At 48.6% G+C, this 22,645-nt stretch overlaps 1 protein-coding gene across 1 annotated transcript in view; it reads right to left on the minus strand.

The window, feature by feature from the left end:
• ERMP1 (endoplasmic reticulum metallopeptidase 1) overlaps window positions 1-22,645 on the minus strand; it is a gene marked incomplete at its 5' end in the record, with an annotated part of 41,739 nt that overhangs the window by 13,095 nt on the left and 5,999 nt on the right. The window contains 9 exons of the mRNA XM_035028973.1: window positions 959-1,111; window positions 4,435-4,625; window positions 4,984-5,158; window positions 7,696-7,916; window positions 8,672-8,884; window positions 10,672-10,764; window positions 11,628-11,774; window positions 21,358-21,463; window positions 22,077-22,204. Coding sequence (XP_034884864.1) covers window positions 959-1,111; window positions 4,435-4,625; window positions 4,984-5,158; window positions 7,696-7,916; window positions 8,672-8,884; window positions 10,672-10,764; window positions 11,628-11,774; window positions 21,358-21,463; window positions 22,077-22,204 — 1,427 coding nt within the window. The remainder of the gene's footprint in view (window positions 1-958; window positions 1,112-4,434; window positions 4,626-4,983; window positions 5,159-7,695; window positions 7,917-8,671; window positions 8,885-10,671; window positions 10,765-11,627; window positions 11,775-21,357; window positions 21,464-22,076; window positions 22,205-22,645) is intronic.

Raw genomic sequence — 22,645 nt, forward strand, 5'->3', positions numbered from 1 at the left:
CTTCCTACTATTCAAGTCCATGAGTGATTACCTGAGTCATGACTCTTGGCTTTTCTTTAAGATTTTTTGTAAAGTAGGCTCTACGCCCAGTGTGGGGCTCAAACTCACGACCCCGAGACACAGAGCCGTGTGCCCCTACCGATTGAGCTGACCAGACGCCCCGTTTGAAGTTGGCTTTTCTGTTTCGCAGCCTCTAAGAGAATGACTGGAAATAAGGCAGCTTAGTTCTTTCTCCTGCGTTATATCGCCAACCTCAGAAAGTTTGCTGAAAACCTAAAATCCACGGAGGTTCTAAATCCTGTGTTACTCGTCCCTAAGTTACTGTTATTTTCATTATGACATCCTGCCTCAAAGGCTACCTAAGATCCCCCCCCCCTTTTTTTTAAGATTTTTTTCATTTCTTTGACAGAGAAAGAGAGAGCACAAGCAGGGGGAGCGGCAGAGGGAGAAGCAGGCTTCCCGCCGAGCAGGGAGCCCGACTCAGGGCTCGACCCCAGGACTCCAGGATCATGACCTGAGCCGAAGGCAGACGCTTAACCGACCGAGCCACCCCCGGGTGCCCCTACCTAAGATCACTTTTATTAGCATTTTAAAATACCGGTTTTATTTTACCAGTGGAATTCAGATTTTTTCTCCGCCTGCACACGTTTTTACGGTCTGTCCTTCTAAAAGCTCTTTACTCCACAGCACATACTTGCTCTTGTTTTTCTAGGTAGGGGCATTTTTATAACTTGAACAGTTAACGAACCAAGCTGACGGGTCTAGTTCAGTCCCTTGGCAGAAGCGTGTCTCGCGGATCAGCAAGCCTCGTGGTGGTCAGGCTTTTCCTCACTGCCCCACGCGCAAGAGCTGCGCACAGGTGAATAGACAGGTCGGGCCCGCCGGCCTTCCTGGCGCCTGGGGAAGCTCGCACGCACGAGGCGCTGCCCTCCAGACCCTCACACGAAGCCGCTCTTACCTGAAGAAACACCCTCTTCGGCTTCGGGCTGGCGGGATGAGAGCTGTACGGGAAAAACGCGCCACCGCAGACCAGGAGGAACGTGACTGCACACACCGAGGTTAGAGTCAGCAGGGTTTTCCTCGTGCTCTTGGCAAGGTAGATGAAGCTAATCTAAGGCACACACACAGAAACGGGCCAGTTACCGCGGGCTCTGTACCGGCGTCACCGAGTGATGGAGAGGAGCGCCTGCCGGCAGCCGTGAACACACCGCGCCCGGTGGCCCAGCGCCGCCTCGGGGCTCGGCGGCCCGGCCGGGAGCCCTGCTGGTGCTAGGCAGCCGGCCGGCGAGACAGGAAAGGCCACAGACAGGCCCTAGGCTCCGTCGGCAAAGACACCAGGACGGAGACCCAGCACCGGTCAAACCATGACCTTATTTTACTTCGGATTCTGCCAACGCCCCGCGTTAACCACGGTACGGTAGACGCCGTCTATCCGCCAAACATCATGACATGAGGCCTTTGCTAAAGACGTGGAGGCCAGAGCGTAAGCGCAAGCAAGCCGGTCCCAAGGAGCCTCGGTTCCGCTCCTGACGCTCTGGCACCGTGCCGCGGGGCGGGCTTCCCTGAACTTGCACTTAGTGCACCGTCAGGACGCCACGTGTGGGCCGGCCCTTCGGGGCTGAGCCACCAGGGCCAACACAGCCCATCAGCGCCTCTGCCCTCAGGCAGGGGCATCTAGCGCACCCTAGACCTGCTTCCACTAGCTTTTTAGTGGCCATGAAGTCACAGAAACCAAAGTTGCGGGGGACACACGTGACTCACGGGGTGCGCCCACAGATCCCTCAGGGCTTCGGAAGGAGCCACCCTGACCAACGACCAGCTCCCCGGTGCCGCCTCCCCCTTATCACCCACCCTCCAGGGTCGGTAAGCAGAGCACGAACGTGAGAGACTTTAACAGAGATGAAAAAGGGAAATCGGGCAAACGTTCAGAACCACCATCCGCTGCGCTCTCTGAATTGAAGGACCGTAAGGCGGCCACGCACCAGCCTCCGAGCCGGGCTCAGCGCCAGCAAACGCTACTTGCCCAGCTCAGGGTGGAGCCTCTCGTTTCAAAAGGAGACCCGCCTGTCCTAGGCCCTGGTTCCTCCCACCCACGCCCGGCATAAGCCACGCGCCCACGCCCCCTTTCCCTCCTCAAACCCCGAGGCTCGCCTGCCGCCCCTCCTGCGCGTCTCCTGGGGGCCTGGTAACGGGGGCGAACGAGAGGCAGTCACAGCATGGGGAGGGGAGGCCCGAGTGACGACGCGTCTGGATGCCGCCCCCTTCGATCTCACTCTTCTTTCTGCCCTAAGTGTGACATCACCATCACTGGGTTCCCGAATGCGTGTGAAATGAAACGAAGAGCGCACGAGAAGGGTCTCTGCAGCTCCTTGGGTGCTGGCGGTCTTGCTCCCGAGTATCCCGCGGTCTCTCAGCAGCAGTCTCATTCCATTGGGACAACCCCGGGACACCGGCGGCCCCGCCACCAGACGGGCCCTTAACTGCTTCCCAGCAAGCGGACTCAGTCAGTCCCCGCGCACTGGAAGAACAACTCTGGAGACGGGCGGTCCGGCTCAGCGCCCCCAGCGGCGCACACCCGCTGCCTCTGCTCATCCGCCGCCCCAAGGCCGCCCGCGGAGGCGAGGCGCGGAGCTTCCGGCCGCTTGGGCTTCTGGTGAAAAGTAAACGAGCTGCCGAAGTCTTCCAAGAGGCGCTCTCCAGAAGCTTTCCTACTAAAATGTAATTCAGAAGGCAATACGCCTCAACCCGCCCCATGGTTTCCGGGATTCCCTTCCTCGGGGCTCATTTTGCGTCTCCACGGTGAGGTTGTCAGGGTTTAACTTGGGCTGTTGCACATGGGACGGAAGTGAAAGCCCCACATTTGGATCGTCGCTGCTGAGCACTAACAGCTTTCACCCACCGACGGGGCGGGGGGGAACCGAGTTCACGACTCCACCGACTCTGGATCGCAACCTAATCTACATGGATGAACCCCGGACCCCTTCAGCCCTCACAGCAGCCAAACCCTTTAGCGACCTGCACAGAGAATTTGAAGGCTTCACATTAAAATCCAAAGAGGTAAACCCTGGAGGCACCAAAGAACATTTCAGAATTCTCCACCCACCGCTGCAAATACCAGTAAGGACTGAATCATTATATTAAAGGCCAGACGGCTGGAATGCTCAGACGATCGCAAACAAGAGCCGCAGAAGAACCGCTCTCCAGGGCACACGGCTGCTCACTGCCTGTTTAAGGGACTTGCATGGATGGTGCTGAGCACGCACGTGGTATCCTTATGTGCCGCCTCTAAATCCTAACCCCGTATGACCTGCCCTTCACCGTTTCACTGTGGAAAGGCTCAGCATCATCTCTGTGGAGGAAAGAACTAGAGTAAACCCACAACTGCCTTTTCTATCTAGTCCCCTAACTGCAAATCTTGGTACCTATGGGTATGCAGTAATCACTTCTTATTCTCGGGAATTCCAACGAAAAGAGCCACACCACAGAGACCGGCCTCCACGAGAGGGGCCAGGTCTGAGGACACCATGCCCAGAGCAGAACTCTGCCTGGAACGTGCTCAGACGTTGGAGCTGGTCTTCCCTTTGCAGAATCCCGGGGAGGAGAAACAGGGATGGCAAAGGTAGGACTCTGCCTACCAGGGCAGAGCACCAACAGAGCAGAATGACAAGGCCTGTGACACTCTGCATCCTAAGTGTCCGTCACCCAAGGAGACAGGCCCCATCAGTGAACTCTGCAGTGTTAGCAGCCGGGAAGTCAGTTAAGTGATAATGGAAAAAGCCTCATCAGATTCAGCCTCCCTCCACCACCTCTAAGAGCACTAATAAAACTACCGTGTATTTATTAACATTTGCCTCTCATTGGAAAGTTGAAAACACACTATTAGGAGTCATTCTAAAAATCCACCACCTGGCGCGCCTGGGTGGCTCAGCCGGTTAAGCGTCTGCCTTTGGCTCGTCATCTCAGGGTCCTGGGATCGAGCCCCACGTCGGGATCCCTGCTCAGCGGGGACTCTGCTTCTCCCTCTGCCCCCTTCACCCCAGCTCATGCTCACTCGCTGTCTCTCTCCCAAATAAATAAAATCCTTAAAATAAATAAACAAAAATAAATAAAAATCTACCACTAAGCAGTTTCTACCAGATCTTACTTGGTATGCACTCTACAAATTCACATTCAGGTAGTTTGAGAGCTGTGAAGAGATATGACCAGAGGACTTGGGAGGACAAGGAGGTTAAAAACAAAAGAAAACAAATCCACCCGATTTCACATCTTTTTAACCACCAAACCCACATTCTACACACACATTCCCCATTTCTTTTGTGTAGGTGTTTCTCAATAAAGTATAAGCAACGCTATTTCACAGAATCTACTGTAGCTAAACTCGTCACACACATATAAAAAATGAAGAAGAAAAGAAATTTAAATGTTTTTCCTTACAAAATAGGAAGACAGGATCATGGTACAACCAGCCAAAATGGAGGCCAACACGACGTCAGGTGGTATTTCCGAACCACTCCTCCCGAGGATGGGGGTAAACATCTCGAATACTGCCCAGATGAGGTACAATGCATAAAGATAAGGAATAAACATCCCCAAAAGGTAAAAGGCAATAAATTTTCCTTGGGCACCTAGGGAAAACGAGAAAGAAAACACACATCTCTGAAATTCTACAGTGAGATCCAGATTTTATGTACCAGTGAAATGAGACAGAATGCTTTCATTCAGGGACAATAAAATACAGATAATAATGCAACAGAGGATATAATACATCGTTAGCTAATGTGTTCGTAAACGCGAGCATGGCATGGGGTATGAGGTACAGGATGAAAATCTCTGCGATCTAAACATTTAATAAAACAAACAGCAACAATCTTGAAAGCCTACCCCCAAAGACCAAAGGGAAAAAAAAAAGGACCAGTTCCCGCAAGTCTCGTCGTAAGCATTTTAAGGAATTTTCCCATTGCATCAAAACCCCAAATACCGTACCATGGTGCTTCCAGTCTTTGTGCACGCAGAGCTTTGTGAGCAAGGGAAAGGCCACCCAGACGGCACTGATAAACGCCGAGCACAGTCCTCGGTACGTGAGAGCCAGGAGGGAAACGCAGTGCACACACAGCGAGGTGTCAAAGAATACTTCTCCCAGATACTGGTCACTGGCATTCTGAAAGACAGAAAAACACACCCGCAGTCTCACACGTGGCCACTCAAAGATCTGTCGCAGTACCACTTCCAGTGCTCAGAAGAGCTACATGTGGCCTTAAACGTCAAGGAAACGCTCACGAAGCTACCTGCTGTCAGGACGGCTGCCCCGGGAAGGGGCATTTAGTAAGACGGAGGGAGAACATCCCGACTCGTGTGCAGGATGTGCTCCCCGTCCGCCGGGCTCATGGTAACCTTTGGAAATTCTCTCAAACCTCCTAAAAACATTCACCCCTGTGAGCTTTTCTATTTACGCAGCTTCCAAAGAACTTCAAGCCAAGGAGGGAAAGGTCCTGCTCGGAGTGGCCCGGGTGCTGTGAAACCACCTGCAGCCCCTCTGGAGCCCCGGCCACGGCGTCTGGCCGGATTCCCGAGGCCTCTCCACCTCTCCCCGGCCCTGCGGTGCAGCCCGGCCCCCGCCCCGGATTCCTGCGGCTTGCGCATTCATAAATCTGATCCCTACGTCTGGGCTTTGAGGTCTGCGGACTCCGGCAGAGCCCCTGGAGTCCTTCCGAGGAGCGCCGCCTAAGAACGTGGCACGTCCCAACGCCGCCGCGTGGGGGCTCTGGTCACGCAAACACGGAAGTTATCATTTCAGCGCAGGGACCCCACACCGGAAGAGCCCAGGCCCCGGGTGGTACTTCGAGAGCTCAAAACAGTTTCAGTCGCGTGTTTCCAAAACCCGTCCAGGCTCCTCGGACAAACCCCCTCAGACGTGAGGGGCCGGCGCTGTGACACCTCTCGATGTTCACCACAGCGTGAGGATGCACGGTCTTTAAAAATAACAGAAAATAATTCTCAGGACTCTACTTGAAGTCACATACCGCGCAGACGTTTAAAGACACAGGTCTCAGCAGCGCCGACCATACCTTGAACCCCCAAACTGTGGCCCAAGGCCGCACAGATGCCCCTGGAACCCGGTTCCCCTCCCCCCGCCTCCCGCCAGGCCTGCGCACGGCCATTCCCCACACGGCGCCCCTGGAGTCCCCGTCCTGCTCGCAACGGGTTAACGGCAGCCTCCCTGATTCTCAGAGTCCTCCTGCAGCCTCCCGCTGGCCTACCTGTCCGGTTATCAACCTTGTCTTCACCACACGGACCTTCTTCTTGGCTGTGACCCAACTAACTGCATCTTGTGCTCTCCCACCTCTGACCGCCCATCAACCTGCTCTCTATCTGCCACCCTGCACTCACGCTTCACAAACCCAGTTCCAGCGTCCCCGCCTCCTTCACAAAGCTTTCCCAACTTCCACACCCCGTAGTCCCGCAGCGCTGGGCACACGCCACTCTTCCCACTCACCCCCAAGCGCCGCAAGCCCAGATGAAGCTGTGAGCCCCTCAAAGAAAGAGACCACGCGCTGACGAATCTCCCTGCCACCAGCCTCCGCACCGTGCCTGGCCCACCCGGCCCTCCGAGTATTTGTGAAATGAAACACATTATCCTTCCTGTGGTGCGTCCAGCCCCAAACTTTATCATCAGACAAATTAGTCAAAGTAACTGGAACTTTACTAATGGCCTTTCTGTCTCCTGCCCCCTGCCACACTCACCCCCCCCACGCTCTAACACACCGCTGCCCTACAAATACGCACGTGAACTTGAGCCCCACGGCATCCTCTTTTTAGAAGCTGAAGCCACTAAGATACAAGTATTAGCTCATCCATAAACCCACAGCTAACTTCAAAAACCTCCCTTCACTAGGCCTGTTAACAAGGACGCACTCCACAGAGCACATCCAGACATGAAATGAAACGGAGACCAAGATTCAGGCACCAGAGATCCTCGTGGAAAGATCTGGATCACCATCCCCTGTGTGTCCATGCTAACCCCTAGCAGGGCAAACAAAAAGCAGGTGCGTTGGCGGTCTTGAAAAAAGTAACGGAACTAAGAAAGAGTTTCCCTTTAACTCACAGAAAATCTTTGGAAGCCACAGGTCACTCTCACTGTAGTTTGCCCTAATTTCTACTTTTCCGTTTACCAAACGAACGTATACAATGGAAACCCTACGTCAGCAGCAATCATTCCGGAACCCTCTCTCCCCTCCCCGCCGCCCCCGTGCTTCCACCCCAAGCCACAGCTGATGCGGTCAGCCTCTGCATCAACACCACACGGGCTAAAGAAAGGGGAGGGAACTGGAGAGAAGAGTCTAGGGGTGGCTCAAAGGGCAGCAAACGCCTCCTGTGTGTCCATGCCCCGTGCCCCAGCTGCCCGAGCACGGGGGATGGAGTGCGGGGGGGACAGTGGGCGCCCTGGCCCTGCCCCCAGGGGTGACGGAGCGCAGCAGACTCTGCAGAGGCGGAGACAACCCCCCCAAGCACTGACAGCTTTACAGCGGCACCGGAACCGCCCCCCCAAAACCCTCCGAAGACGGTTCTGGGAGCCAGTTTCCTACAGTCGTGCCAGACCGTGTTTGCTCGCTTGGAAAGCCACATACGAGTCCCACTTGAGTCTGTCTTCGATCTTGACGGCAGCAAAAGAAATCAATAAACATGCCTCACACTTACCACATAGTACAATTTTTTTGCGAGAGTATGTATGAGTACGATTTTGGCCACAGCTGCGGTTCCGTACAGACAGACGGAGACATAGAAGTGGTTGTACCACGACAGGGACTGTCCAACCAGGGAGACGAACACCGCCAGGATGAGCACGGTGACCAGGCTCATGAACCAGCTTATCAGAGTGATGCCAAGTGCGCAGAAGAAGTCCTTCATGTAGTTATCAGCTAATGCAGACAAAGCACAAAGCAGACGTCACCAACTTTACCAAATCAACCGCAGTTGGTGGAGGTAAAGGGGCAAACGGTAAAACAAAAAATTCACCATTGTCACTGAAAAGTACTGAAATGTCCCAGGGGTCAGGTTTGTCAAAAACTTGAACAACGAAAACTATTCAAGTAGCAGTTGCTGAGAGTGTGGGCACTAAAGACTCAGAGACCTAAGTCCTGCAGTTCAGCTTTAATCTTCAGCACCTTCGGGGATGTTGTGTGTATCGAAATACCGGCAAGAACGGAAGGCCACGTTCCACCCGGCATCCGGCCGGGAAGCTGACTCAGGAGGAGGACAGTGCAGCAAGGTAACCGGGGTGGTCTGCCCCTGCCCCTTCGGGCTGGTAACCACACACACCAGCCTGGACCATGAAACGTTCCGAGCAGAAGGAGACCAACTGGGTCAGACGTCAGGACAGAGCCCTGACCACTGGTCTGTGGTGCGGACCAGAGCTTTTCATGGGCATGTCCGCTAACGGTCATCTGTACAAACCGTTTCTCGGGCGTAAGCACAGAGAGCCCCACTTCACCGAGACCAGAAGTGTAATGAGCACATCCCCCTGATACACACTTCGGAATGTCTTACAATATACATCAGAAGTTAGGTTTCTTTAGGATTTTGGACTTCTTGAAAAGAGGCAAACAGACTAGAAAAACCTCAGGCAAATTCTTATACCCAGGCCAGAACTGCGGTTTGAGAGGAAAATACTTACTCTTGTGTTTGGGCTGCAACAGCTTCTTGCCCAGGTACAACACGCCAGCCACTGCCACCATGGAGTTAATTATCGAGCCGACGCGGGAGGGGTAGGCGACAACAAACAGGCCGAGCACGTCAAAGAAGACCATGTTTCCGTGTCGATACTGAGAAGAAGCAGCCAACATATCGGATGTAGCGAGATATTTAAGAACCGCTAAAATGTTGTCGCCTATTAGTAAAGAAGAGAAAGAGAACGAAGGTGCATAAACCACGCAGCCTGAGTAAGGACACAACTGACAGAATGTAGACAGGGAGAGCTTCCCCCCCGTCCCCCCACCGTTCTCACAAGACGGCTCAGAGAGGCCCGGGCACCCGCTCTGTCTCGTCTCCACAGAGACGCTCAGCCAGCTGGCCTTCATCCTCTCCCTTCCATGAGAACCGTTCTCTGACCCACTCTTTCCTCACTGTTGACAAACCCAAAGACTGTTTCTTAGTCTATTCGTTTAACATCTACCTTAAATACTGCTCTAGACACCAGAATTTCAGTGCCGAGCCAAGAGACACGAGCCCCTCAGGAAGCTCACACACACCAAACACGCGGTTACGCATGTGTTCGGAATGAGGAATGTCAATTATATTTCATTTAAAACACGAATACAGACAGGTAGGAGAGGCCCCCAGGCCACATCACGGGCGGCCGATGGAGTCTGAGAAGTTGGGGAGGCATTTCTATCTAGATGCTCCTAGAAAAGCACCTGTGTGCTTGCTGCTCGGGGCCGAGGAAGGGGAGCCGCACCACCAGAGCTGCAAGGTGAAAGCTCGGAGGGGACTTTCCAAACACAGCACAAGTGTGACCCTGGAGTCCTCAGCCACGGAGCCGGGCACACCAGAGCCCACGGAACTTTCACGCAGGAGCGGGAAGAAGCCGTCAGTGACTGGGGCGGTTCTCCCACGCTCGTCCCAGCCCTGACTCGCTCCGCTTCCCCTGAGACGCCACACTGTCTTATCGTGCCGTTTCGGTCACTGGCTTCTCCGTCTGCCTGCAAACGTGTTTTCCCCAAAAGCTCCGGTTGAGTCCTCTACCTTTGCTTCACTCTTCCCCAGCCCATTCCCAGCCCCCAGGCTTCTGTGGTTTTCTCGATGCCTTTGATTCCCAAACCTGTATTCCCAGTTCTGCCAAGAGCTCTAACACCATGTGGGTACTTCCATCCGGCCGGTTCAGCGACCCCTCCGTCGATGTGACAGAGCTGACAGCCTCCTTCCCCTCTCCACGACTGCTCTGGGTGAGGTCACCTTCCCACGTCCCCATCAGGGTCAATGGCACCATCTTTCCCCAGCCAGCTGGGCCTCAGACTCCACAGCCGTCCCTGCCACCGGCCGCCTGGTTCGTCCCTTCCTTCCAATTGGTCAGCTCTTGTACAAGTTCCACCCAGATTGTAGTCTGACACTACTCACCAACAATACACACACACACACACACTCTGCTTCTGCCTGGAGCATCCTTCTCTTCTGCATGGTGCCAAATCCTATCAACTCTTTCGTTAAGGCTCCCCATCAGACTCCCCCCCCGCCCACCGACTACTCCAGATTTCTCTGGCCCCTGTGTTTTCCTGACCCCTATTCTCTAACGCCCCCACCTGCCCTCACCACCCAACTTGGACTGATGTGACTTTCTATACCCGGGCAAGCTAAGCTGTCCTATCACGCGCCGGTGCCCCCTCCAAGCCTGGCTTCCATTCTGGTACATGCTCATCGCTTACCCACCCTCGCACGCACCCTGGGCCTGCTCTCTCCTTCCAGTGCCTCACAATGAAGAGTCTTACATTCCTGATGGCTAACCTGGACTGCAAGGCTAAAACTCGAGCCCCTCATCTCTCTCACTACAAAGCCCCGCCCAGCTCGCGCACACCACACAACGCGGCCCTAATGCATCGTCCACATGATAGTTAGGGGTCTGTAGGTCAGCCCTGATGTTCCATCTTAACATAGATCAAGGGTCTACATTTGAATACCAACCTGCTCTCTGAATGGAATCTGTCAGAATTCTGTCCGCTGTGTCATACTTGGTGTGATAAATGTATCCATTCTCAATAAAAGCTAAGTCAATTCCTAGAAACACAGAAAAAAAACAAAACGTCATTCTGCTCTGAAGAACCACCTTTCTTTAAGCCTATTTGTCTAACATTAAATTCCTAAGAGACAAAACGTCAAAGCGGTGGCGTGATTGCTTAGTCACGTTTATGAATGTCTAACAGAACCCAGAGCCGTGGTACAGAATGAGGAAGTCCACACATCAGGGAGACCGTCCAAGTCACTCAGCAAGGGGCAGGCGTACAGAGCTTAGGAGGCCGTGGGAACTTTGCGGTCTACACCCTTGCTGGGCCAGAGCCGAACTCTAACTTGGTCAGCTGTACAAGCCGCCCAGAAGCTAGCAAAGCAAGACGACAACAAAGCCAAAGACCCCTCCAGGATCTACGGCCACCTTCGGCAGGGGGGAATGAAGTGCTAACCAGCTGTCCCCCGTGCTGCCACCATGTGGGGCAAGACGACACGTTCCAGGAAAGGCAAGCATTTAAATCAGACCAGAGTTTGGGGCGCCTGGGTGGCTCAGTTGGTTAAGCGACTGCCTTCGGCTCAGGTCATGATCCTGGAGTCCCGGGATCGAGTCCCACATCGGGCGCCCTGCTCAGCAGAGAGTCTGCTTCTCCCTCTGACCCTCCCCCCTCTCACGCTCTCTCTCTCTCATTCTCTCAAATAAATAAATAAAATCTTAAAAAAAAAAAAAAAATTAGACCAGAGTTTAAAAGAAAAGAAAAACATCTGGAAATCTGTTTCAGTGGCTCAGAATATACAGCTCTCACGTACAGAATGTGCTCTCAGGATATGCTGTTTGCTCACAGTCTTGCCAACAAGTAGAACTCGCTTCTGCTTAATCACTATCGCACCATGGCCCACAATAACCCACAAAATACCTGGAATGTTCCCAAAATCCCTGTAGATGCGGAAGTCGGTATCTGAAGGAATGATTCCACTCTGAAAAACCTCCTGAGCCACCACGGAAGCAAACGGGTGTTTAGCGGCGGAAACATACGCTTGCACCAGCCACGGGTTCTCAGGACCTAGAAGGAACACGAGCACACAGCACAAGGTAACATGGCGCTGTTCTTAACACACACACGGAACAGTCACTGCGGTGGTCTGGGGACCCAGGTGGTCTGGGGACACAGGTCCAAAGTTCGGTTTTTTCATCTTTTTTTCTGTTCTAACATTTCTCTGATAAGTGTGTATTAAAACTTGAAGAATGAGAAATCACAGAAAACAATATTATTTTTAATTACAAAATAACAGCACTATAAAAAGTTTAAAGATGAGGAACTACCCAAAAGTCGATCATCCTAAGACAACTATTTTCATCCTCACATCTTCAGTCGTCCTATAAACATACGGTTGTGTGTGTACACAGCTGGACCCACGGGGCATAGACTCTACGTCGTGCTTTAACATATTAACCCCTTCCTCCTAAGTCGCCAGATATTACAATAATCATTTTAATAACTGTAAAACTTTTCACCAAAAATAATACAGAAGTTCTGTATTATTGTTTATATATTTTTTATCATTATTAATAATTCTGCACTAACATCTTTATGCATATATGGCTCTGTCAAATGTGGGAGATTTTTCTTTGGGATAGTGAGATAAACTGTGTAACTGCCCCCAGTTATTCACTTGTCGTGCATCCCTGTGGAAGGAGCACGTCCACTGCCTCGTCCCATTCACTGCAGGTGTGGCCCTGGGAACCGCTTCGGCGGATGGACTGTGAACGGGAGAGATGTCCGGGGTCCATCACCCAATCCCTCCGTCCTGCTAACTCTGGCCGTGATGTCGCCCCATCTCTGACCGGCAGCTTCTCCTTCAGCCTGGGTCCCGGAACGAATGACACACACATAACAAAACCACCATGGAACCGAACTGCGGCGAGTCAGGAACATAAATGTCATGAGTGAGAAATAAGCCTTTGCTGTGTAATCCACTGAGATTCAGAGATTGTTTCTTACATCAAAATTTCACCAAACGTTGACTGATGTGGGCAGATCGTGTCACTGTATTTCAGGGAATCTAAGAATATGAACATTTTCATAACTTTATAAACAAATAATCAAATTGCTTTCCTACTGAAATGATGACTATAAAAGATGGAAAAGGGACGGAGAGACACCACAGAACCAAACACCCAGGTGACCCAGAGATGAGAGCACCAGACACGGATTTTAAGAACACAGTTAGAATTTTACCAGACAGTCCAATGGAAACCTTTTAAAACTGAGGGTAAGAACTTTAATGGATGGTTTACCCCAAGGTTTAACACAGCAGAAGAGAAGATTATAGAGCAACTGGACTGGAGCACAGAAAGAAAAAGGGATATTAAATATAGAAATGCGTGTCAGAGACGTATGGGGCTCAGTAGCCCCAGAAAAAGAGGACACGGAATGGAGTAGAAGCAGTGTTCTGAAGAAAGAACAGCCAATAATTTTCCAAAAGTCACAGAAAACATCGAGCTATGAATTCAAAAAGCTCTACAAATCCCAAAGAGGATAAATACAAAGGAGAACACATACCTAGCACTAAGAACTTGCTTCGGAATCGCATCATCCACTAGGAGGACCAGGTCTCCTTAGGGAATGGCTGATCCCAGACCCGGGGCGAGGGCAGTACGAGCGTACTTGGAAGTCTCAGGCCGGGAGCAGAGAAACACATCCGCAGGATGCAAGCACCAGGTGAAGGGGCTACCACTGGCCTAACTGTGGACAATTCCCTCATCAAGATGGCAGCAACACGGCATAGAAAACACGACACGTGGAAAGAAATACACAAACAAGGGAGAATGGAAAGCTTTCCTTTGAGCAGAATTCCAGCTATTAGCTATGGACGGAATGATGGAGCCAGAACACTCAACACTGGGCTAACTAACGTCACAGTAAAAATGCTTTGCATCCAGTATCATCCACGTCTGCCAAAACCAGGATCAAAGTCTCAGGAGAAACGGAGTGTGTACTCAGTGACAGAGTACCTATTACAAACGGAAAAGAGTAACTTCACAAAGCAGAAAAACCTGGCAAATACCATCATCAAATGACCAGAAGCTACCATCACCACTGGTGCTTAGACATAGGCCGAGACTCCCGACATGCACACTGAGAACACAGATGTGAGAGAACGGTGGTGATTATCAAGCCGAATCATGTCAAGATGCTAGTATTCAAATACTATGACAACTAGATGTTAATAACCAAAATTATCCTATCAAAATATTATGAAAACCATACTGAAAAATGGGTAAAGCTAAACTGGAAAGGAGAGCATCATAAATAGCAGGATGATAATGGCCACTCTGGGGAGGGAGGGAGTATATCTGAGAAAGGGCGGCGAGAGCCCGCGGGAGGTGGGACCTGCTTCTAGCTCCTTCCATCCGCAGGGATACAGACGTATTCACCTTACGATGATTAAGCTTTTCACTCTTACACTTTTTAATGGGTGTGTTATATAATCACTGTGACCAGTCTAATAAAACATGACAATCAAGTGCTCTTTGTTCCCGGATTGGAACTCTGATTAAAAACAAAAACAGCTATGTCATTATTGGAACAATTGGAAAATCAAAAAACATTTATTGGATAATAGTTTTATATTAAAATCATATTAATATTATATATTACATATAACAGCACCATATATGTAGTGTTATGAAGGAACATATCCTTGTTTTTTATCTACTTAGATGATTATGTTGAGATTATCAACTGAGATGGTTTTTCTCCTTTATTATGGTAATGTGGTAAAATGCATAGATTGATTTTCAAATATTAAACCATCTTCATCTAACCATTCATAAAGTTACAGGATATAAAATCCATACACAAAAATCAGTTACAGAGGTGCCTGGGTGGCTGAGTCATTAAGCTTCTGCCTTCGGCTCAGGTCATGATCCCAGGGTCCTGGGATCGAGTCCCACATCGGGCTGCCTGCTCGGCGGGAAGCCTGCTTCTCCCTCTCCCACTCCCCCTGCTTGTGTTCCCCCTCTCGCTTTGTGTCTCTCTGTCAAATAAATAAATAAAACTTTAATAAAAAAATCAATTACATTCCTATACATTAATAATGAACTGTCAGAAAGAGAAATTAAGATACCTAGGAACAACCAACCAACGATGTCAAAGACCTGTTACTTGGAAAACTGCAAGACACTGATGAGACAAAGTGAAGACACAAATACATGGACAGATATTCCATGTTCATGGACTAGAAGAACCAATATTGTTAAAATGTACATACTACCCAGAACAATATACAGATTCATTGCAATCCCTATCAAAATTCCAATGGCATTTTTCATGAAACGGAACAAACAATTCTAAAATGTGTATGGAAGCACACAAGATCAGGAATAGCCAAAGCAATCTTGAGAAAGAGGAACAAAGCTGGGGGGCACCACACTTCCTGATTTCAGGCTACATTACAAAGCTATCGTAATCAATAGTACCGTACTGGCATAAAAACAGACACACATCAATGGAACAGAACAGAGAGCTCAGAAATAAACCCACACATACATGTTCAGTTAATTTATGTGAAGCCGAGAATATACAGTGGGGAAGGACAATCTCTTCAATAAATGGTGTTGGGAACACTGGACAGTCACATGCACAAGAATGAAATTGGCCCACTCTCTTACATTACACACAAGTTAACTCAAAATAGATTAAAGATCTGAAAACATAAAACCTGAAACTATAAAACTCCTAGAAGAAAATGTGGGTAGTAATAAGCTCCTTGACATCAGTCTTGACAATGATTTTTTGGACCTCACACCAAAAGCAAAGGCAACAAAAGTTAAAACAAATAAGTGGGAATACATCAAGCTAAAAAAGCTTCTTCACAGCAAAGGAAACCACCAAGAAAATTAAAAGGCAACCTGCAGAATGGGAGAAAATATTTGCAAATCATGTATATGATAAAAGGTTGATATCCAAAATATATAAAGAACTCATACAACTCAATAGCAAAAAAAAAAAATCCAAGTTTAAAAAAATGGATAGAAGATTTGAATAGGCATATTTCCAAGTAAGACATTCAAATAGCCACTGAGTACACAAAAAGGTGCTCAGCCTCACTCATCACCAGGGGAATGCAAATCAAAACCACAATGAGGTATCATCACACACCTGTTAGGACAGCTTTTACCAAAAAGACAAGAAATAAAGTGTTGGTGAAGATGTGGGTAAAAGGGAACCCTTGTGCACTGCTGGTGGGAACATAAACTGGAGCAGCCACTGTGGAAAACAGTATGCGCCCCCACGCACGCCGTGGCCCCACGCACACCGCGGCCCCACGGACACTGCAGCATTACCCACAATAGCCAGGATATGGAAACAACCTAAGTGTCCATCAACAGATGAATGGATAAAGAAAATGTGGTACATATATACACAATGGAGTATCATTCAGCCATTAAAAAAGAAGGAAATCTTGCCATTTGCAACGACATGGATGGAACTAGAGGGCATTATGCTAAAGAAGTCATACAGAGAAAAGGAAATACCAGATGATCTCACCTATACGCGAAACATAAAAGAAAACAAATGTTCACAACAGCACCCCTCATAAGAGCCAAAACCAACAAACAATCTAACATCACCAGGAGAATGGCTATTCTTGTCAATGGAATAGTATTCAGCAATAAAAAAGAACGAAGTCCTGCTAAACACAAGACAGATGAATCTTACAGACATGAGGTTGAGTAAAAAAGAAGCCATAAACAAAAGAAAACATAGTCTGGGAGTCAAGTTATAGAAAGTTTAAATACAAGCAAAATTAAATCTGTCAGGACATAAGTCCGGATAGCAGTAACCATTTGAGGGAGGAAGGCCGGGAAAGGTCATGGGGGAGGATGCTGGAGTGCGGGCAATACTCTCAATCTTGATCTGAGTTCTGGTTACACGATTATATTGTCTGTAAAAATTCATCAGGCTGAAGACGCAGAGCTGCGTGCTTTTCTTTTACAATGAAAGATAAAATAAAGACACTTAAAGTGTTAATACTTGTGAAAAAGGTAAGACCCCCATCAGCAGGAAAGAAATGTCCAGTTTTAAATGTCCGCTAACTGGCCTTTAAGCCCTTGGAGATCCAACTACTGCGTGTCAGCGCTCCAGCCTGGCTCCAGCCTCTCCCTAATTGCCCACTGAAGCCTACAGGTCAAGTTCTGGTACAAAAAGGAAGTCTGGGGAGACTGGGATGGGCACGTTAGTCAGCTCCTGAGTGAGCTATGCCCCATAATACAAACAAGGCAAAGGGAGCCCTTAGGTCAGAAATTACAGAACTGAGGGTTTTACTCAGTGGTTGCTAATCTCAAGGGGGGGTACTAACACTGTGCACCGTTATGGATGAGGGACTAAAGCACGAGCAGCTGTGGGACTGGTTCAAGGTTGCTCGCCGAGTGTGTGTGATCTGGGATCTGACCTTGGGGCATCTGGCTGGAGCCTGTGCTGGCTGCTCTGAGAGCCAAGTAAGACAAGGAATTCCACTCCTGAAGAATGTTGCAATCGCTGGGAACAGAGAAATGAGCCATGGTCGGAAGAGGGGAAAAATGTTTAGGTCTCCCTGAATATAACCCGTCTCCTGTGCATGGACCTAGAAGGCATTCTCAGTTTTTCGGTCTTATAAAACAGCTGAGACGACTATGCAGTACTTGGATCGACGTGTCCATGGGCAGTTATTTCTACGGGATAAATTCCTACAAGTGGCCTTGCTGGGCAGGAGGGTCTGCACGTTTTAAAAGTGGCACCTGTCGCCAAACCGCCCCCCAAAAGCCTCAGTCTACACTTCCCCCAACACTGTACAACATGGCCTACTCCAGCGGCGCCAGGCATTACTATCCTGCTGACTTTCTGCAAATCTAAAGCTTAAAAAATTCATTAAAAAAATAAAAGTTTAAAAATTTACTGTTATCTGAATTTACATTTCTTCTGAAATTAAGCTTGACTACTTAGTTTGGCAGTTTCTTAAAAAGTTAAACATAAATTTACCGTATGACCTAGGTAACCACCCCAAAGAAAGGAAAACACACTTGCACACGAATGCTCACAGCAGCCTTATTCCTGAGAGCCTGAAAGCGCAATCAATCCAAATGGCCATCGACTGACGAATGGATCAACAAAACGCACTCTCTATCCATACAATGGAACATAATTCAGTCATAAAGATAAGGAAGTACTCACACGTGTTACAACATGCATAAACCTTAGAAAACATGCTATGTATTGAAAAAAGCCAGACTAGTGAGTGTGGGGCTTCTCTCTGGGGTGATGAGAAGATTCTAGAATTGACTGCAGTGATGGCCGCTCAACCCTGTGAAGAGATCTAAAAACCACTGAGTTTTACTTTAAATGGGTGAATTACAAGGTATGTGGCTTACACCTCAATAAAGTTCCATTCTGTTTTAAACGAATGCGATCTCAAGCAGGTTATAAAACAGTAAATAGAGTAGGATTTCATTTTTGTAATCTATATTAACTTACTCTTTCTATGTGTGTGTAGAAAAAAATTCCAGAAGAGTAGGGACTAAACCATCACAGTGGTTTGCTCTGGGGCAGGACATGGGGCACAATATTTTTCACAGTAGAAAAAAAGGATTCCGTGACCCCTTTGCTTTTGGGCTTCTACTCGAGGTTGGTAGTATCTGAATTTTTCACAGGGGACATTTATTACTGGTTTAATCTGATTAAATTTTAAAATAATGGATTTTATAACACCTTCAAATGATTCAAACAGCCTTATTGGGTCATGACATAAATCATTAGTCTGATAAAGTCAGTCATTCTTTCATGGACCCTGGCCCTTTTCAGAATTAGGTGGTAATGATTATTCCAGTCACTAAAAACTCCCCGAGTGAATGTCTCTCTCTGAAGGGACAATGGCACACTAGTGACTACAAACTGTTTTAACCAAGGTGTTTCCAGGACAGGGCAAGTGCCTGTTTACGAAGCTGAGGACGGGGCAACCTAGCAGGACTCCACATCCTGGAGGCTTTATCCTCTTAGTCACACGTGGAAGCCACGCTGACTCGCCCTGGGAAAGTCATCCCCGCAAGGACGCCAGGCTTTGGCGGGCAGTGGCAGGGGGAAGGGAGAGCCTGAGAAAGGTGCTGGAATGTCAGAACGCGCCCGGGAGGCTGTCCCGTACGTGGTTCAGCCACAAGAATAAGCTACCAAAACCTACAGGGAAAACATGGAGTAAAAACTCGGAAAGGGGAGGGAAACATTCCCCCAAATCTTCTGTAGGATACCCCTCCAGAAAAAAATTAATTCTGAAGTGTGAGGATTTTATTTTCAAATGAGTGAAACATTTAAATTGTATATACAGTTAACCCTTGAACAACATGAGTTTGGACTGTGCTGGTCCACTTACATGTGGATTTTTTCCAATAAATATGTATAATACTGGAAGTGTATTTTCTCTTATGATTTTCCTGATAATATTTTTTCTCTAGCTCACTCTATTATAAGATTACAATATACAATACACACAAGATACAAAATGTGTGTTGATCGACTGCTCATTACCAGTCAGGCTTCCGGTGTACGGCAGACCAGCAATTAGGTTTTTAGGGAGTCAAGCCTTACACACAGATTTTCAACCATTCAGGGGGATCAGTGCCCCTGACCCCTGCATTGTCCAAGGGCCAACTACATATTGCTAATTAGTAACAAGTCTATTCTTTGCTTTTATTATTAAAGTAATCAAATGCAATGCAAAAATGTAAACAATACAGAAAACTATAAAGAGTGTAAATAAAGCAATAATGACAATTCTGGTTTTAAATTCATGAAGCGATGGAGAGCTCACGCTGGCTTTTCACATTTAGCCCCATCCTCCACCCCAGGGACACCCACCCCCACTCCACCCGGTGACACTCACCAGACAGCAGTGACCGCTACTGTAGTTTGTTTAAATCTTCCCAGATAATACAATTACATCTAAAATGTGTGCAAGTGTACAATGTTTATGGAAAACTACCTACATTTAGCAAAAAGAGCATGGGCCGTAGGCCAGTCACACCTAGCATGAGGGGATACTCGGTAACTGTAAATGAACTTGGATCTAGATCTAACTAGCCCTAGGGAAATGTGTTTTAACTTCTCTGGACTACGTATGTGTAAAATATGTTACTACATACGCACCGAATAAATTCAGGAGAGGTACCGACTGCACCGCAGGTCTGGTTTTGATCTGGGCCCTAGGGGTCCGGAAGTACAGTGCGAACGGCCGAGCACTGCACACACAGTACGCTCCCAGGAGGGAAGACCCACAGACTCCTGCGAGCGGAGCCCTGACATTTTCACCGGAGGACAGACGTCAGCTTTGCTTACAGAATCTCCTCTTGCTGCTTTTTGATCTGGAGGTTGTTCCACCATGTAAGCCCCCTATCCTGATTGAACCCCAGAACAGGAGGGGCACGGAGCACAGCGCAGCCTCTCCTGAGCCCCACAGACGTCAGCACCAGCTTCCCGCTAGTTAGGTGAGGCATCAGAGCAAACAGAAAGGTTGGAGAGTGGGAAGGAAAGCAGCACCTCCCTCCCATGTCATGACCTTGAGGTTCTCAGAGGTCAGCTGACATAAAACATACATCCATTTTTGATGGGTAAGCGTCTAACATAAGTTGGATGGAGAATATTAAAACACGGTACTCTTTAGGTTATATATAATGGCATGCTTCGCACATCTTCACCAATACCGAGTCTGTAAAGGGCACTAAAAAGTTCCCCTATCAGCTTACTCACTCCTCCTGGCCCATCTCAGGTCCCCCATTACAGAACTTCTACCAAACGCTGTGTGTCTGGCAAAAAGGTGCTATCCAAACGTCTAATACCCTGGGGAAAATGGTGTGCGACTCTCCACGTCAGAGTTTAGGAAGCACGGAACCTCGAATTCTGTTAAGAAACGCGACAAACGATCCTCACTAACTTAATGGGTGCTATCCTTATGCCCCATCATCTTGTTATTCTTAGGAAGGCTTACTCATAAAATTAAAAATATTTCTCTGGCTGATGAAGTATTACTGAATTCTGTGACCGTTCAAATTAATTCAAAGATCAATTTAAAGCCCTTTAACCAGAGGCATATTTTCTCATTTTAATTCATGAAATGGTTGTCATTTAGTATTATTTACATCACGATCACCCATAACGGATAAAACAAAGTCCACACCTACGTGACAATCTGGTTTGCGGTCACAAACGAGGGCTGCGAGCCTGGGCCGCCCAGGTTCCACCCCACTGTGCCTTTTACCAACTGTGAAACCTCACGGACGCTGTACTCTCCTGGCTCGGTTTTCTCATGTGCGAAAGGACGGTCGTGACAGTACTCAGCCCTCAGGCTGCTCTGAGGACTAAGCGACTTAATACATATACGATGCTTTGAACAACACCTAGCGCGTAATAAGCGCTATGCAAACGTTAGGTGCTGTTACTACCATCTCGTTAAAAATGCCAACAATGACAAAGTAAAACTATCCCATGCGTTACAAAGAACGTTGGTTTCATCAGAGACATTATTTAAGTCCGAAAAGCTTCCATTTTTATAAAAATAAGAATCGCATTCAGGTATACGATGCAACTGCATTAAAATGTAAAATACAGCCTCACATACCTGTTTGGAACACAAGCTCTTTCCCTCCCACGCCCGCTGCCTCCAGGTTAATAAATGCACGAATCAAGCCGGCCCAGGGGTGCTGAGTTATGAAACCATGACTGGCCTGAATAAGAAGGAAATGAAACAAACAGAGGTTAGACAACCTTAAATTATCCAAATCTATTTTGCTTATTTTAAAGACAGAGTGTCTGTGCTGATAAGGGGAAGAATGGGAAAACTCTCATTTTTTTCAAAGGCAGTATCTCAAGACGTGTATCCGTTTCTCCATGCACAACGGCCGCGTGCAGTCCGCTGAGTGGCAAGTCACTGTCGCAGAAGGCAGCCTGATTTCCCCGAGCGGTGCCGAACAGCATCCTCAGTAAGTGCGAGGCCGGGCCAGCGAACAGAGGAGAGAGGACAAGCCTCGGGCTCAGGTATTCATGCTGCACGCCTGCCTCAAAACATCTCTGAAACTCCAGCGTCCCAGAAAACCCGAGGTGGTTAATCATGCCCTCACGAAGCCCTTTTATGAATCAAACGCTGACAAGATGGTCTGTTGTGAGTTCTCAAATACTGCAGGTGGGTCCACGTGGCTGGGGGGTTTCTGAAGTATTGCCAGGTACAATACTATCGTTGTAGGGTACTACACAAATGAATCATCGAAATGCGCGTTAGCTATTACTACTATTCTCATTACTATTACTCAAATATTAGTATTTCCAAGGGTAAAATCTCACCTGTAGGACATTTTCCTCAGCACCGTTAAAGAGAAATATGACAGCGTGATGTAAGGCGTCTGAAGATGCTGACAAGACGCGAAGGACTTCCAGCATCACTGAACAGCTAACTGCATCATCACTGGCACCTTTAAATCAGAAAGAGATTGCTCCTCAGATTTTAAAACTTTTACAGGATGAAGGGGCGGGCCTGGGGGGCTCAGTCGGTTAAGCGTCTGCCTTCAGCTCAAGTCACGATCCCGGGGTCCTGGGATCGAGCCCCGTGGTGGGCTCCACACTCAGCGAGGAGTCTGCTCCTCCCCATCGCTGGTATTCTCTCTCTCAAAGAAGTAAATAAAATCTTTGAAATTAAAAAAACAAAAAAAACAAAAAACCCCTTTTACAGGATGAACTGTCATGGCTAGGAACAGGGTTTTCTCATCAAGAAAGCACCACAGTGGGCGCCTGGGTGGCTCAGTCGGTTAAGCATCTACCTTCGGCTCAGGTCATGATCCCGGAGTCGCGGGATCGAGTCCCGCATCGGGCTCCCTGCTCAGCGGGGAGTCTGCTTCTCCCTCTGACCCTCCCCC

Source organism: Mirounga leonina, unplaced genomic scaffold, assembly GCF_011800145.1.
Source record: "Mirounga leonina isolate KUSES-001 unplaced genomic scaffold, KU_Mleo_1.0 Mir_224, whole genome shotgun sequence".
Taxonomy (NCBI): Eukaryota; Metazoa; Chordata; class Mammalia; order Carnivora; family Phocidae; genus Mirounga; species Mirounga leonina.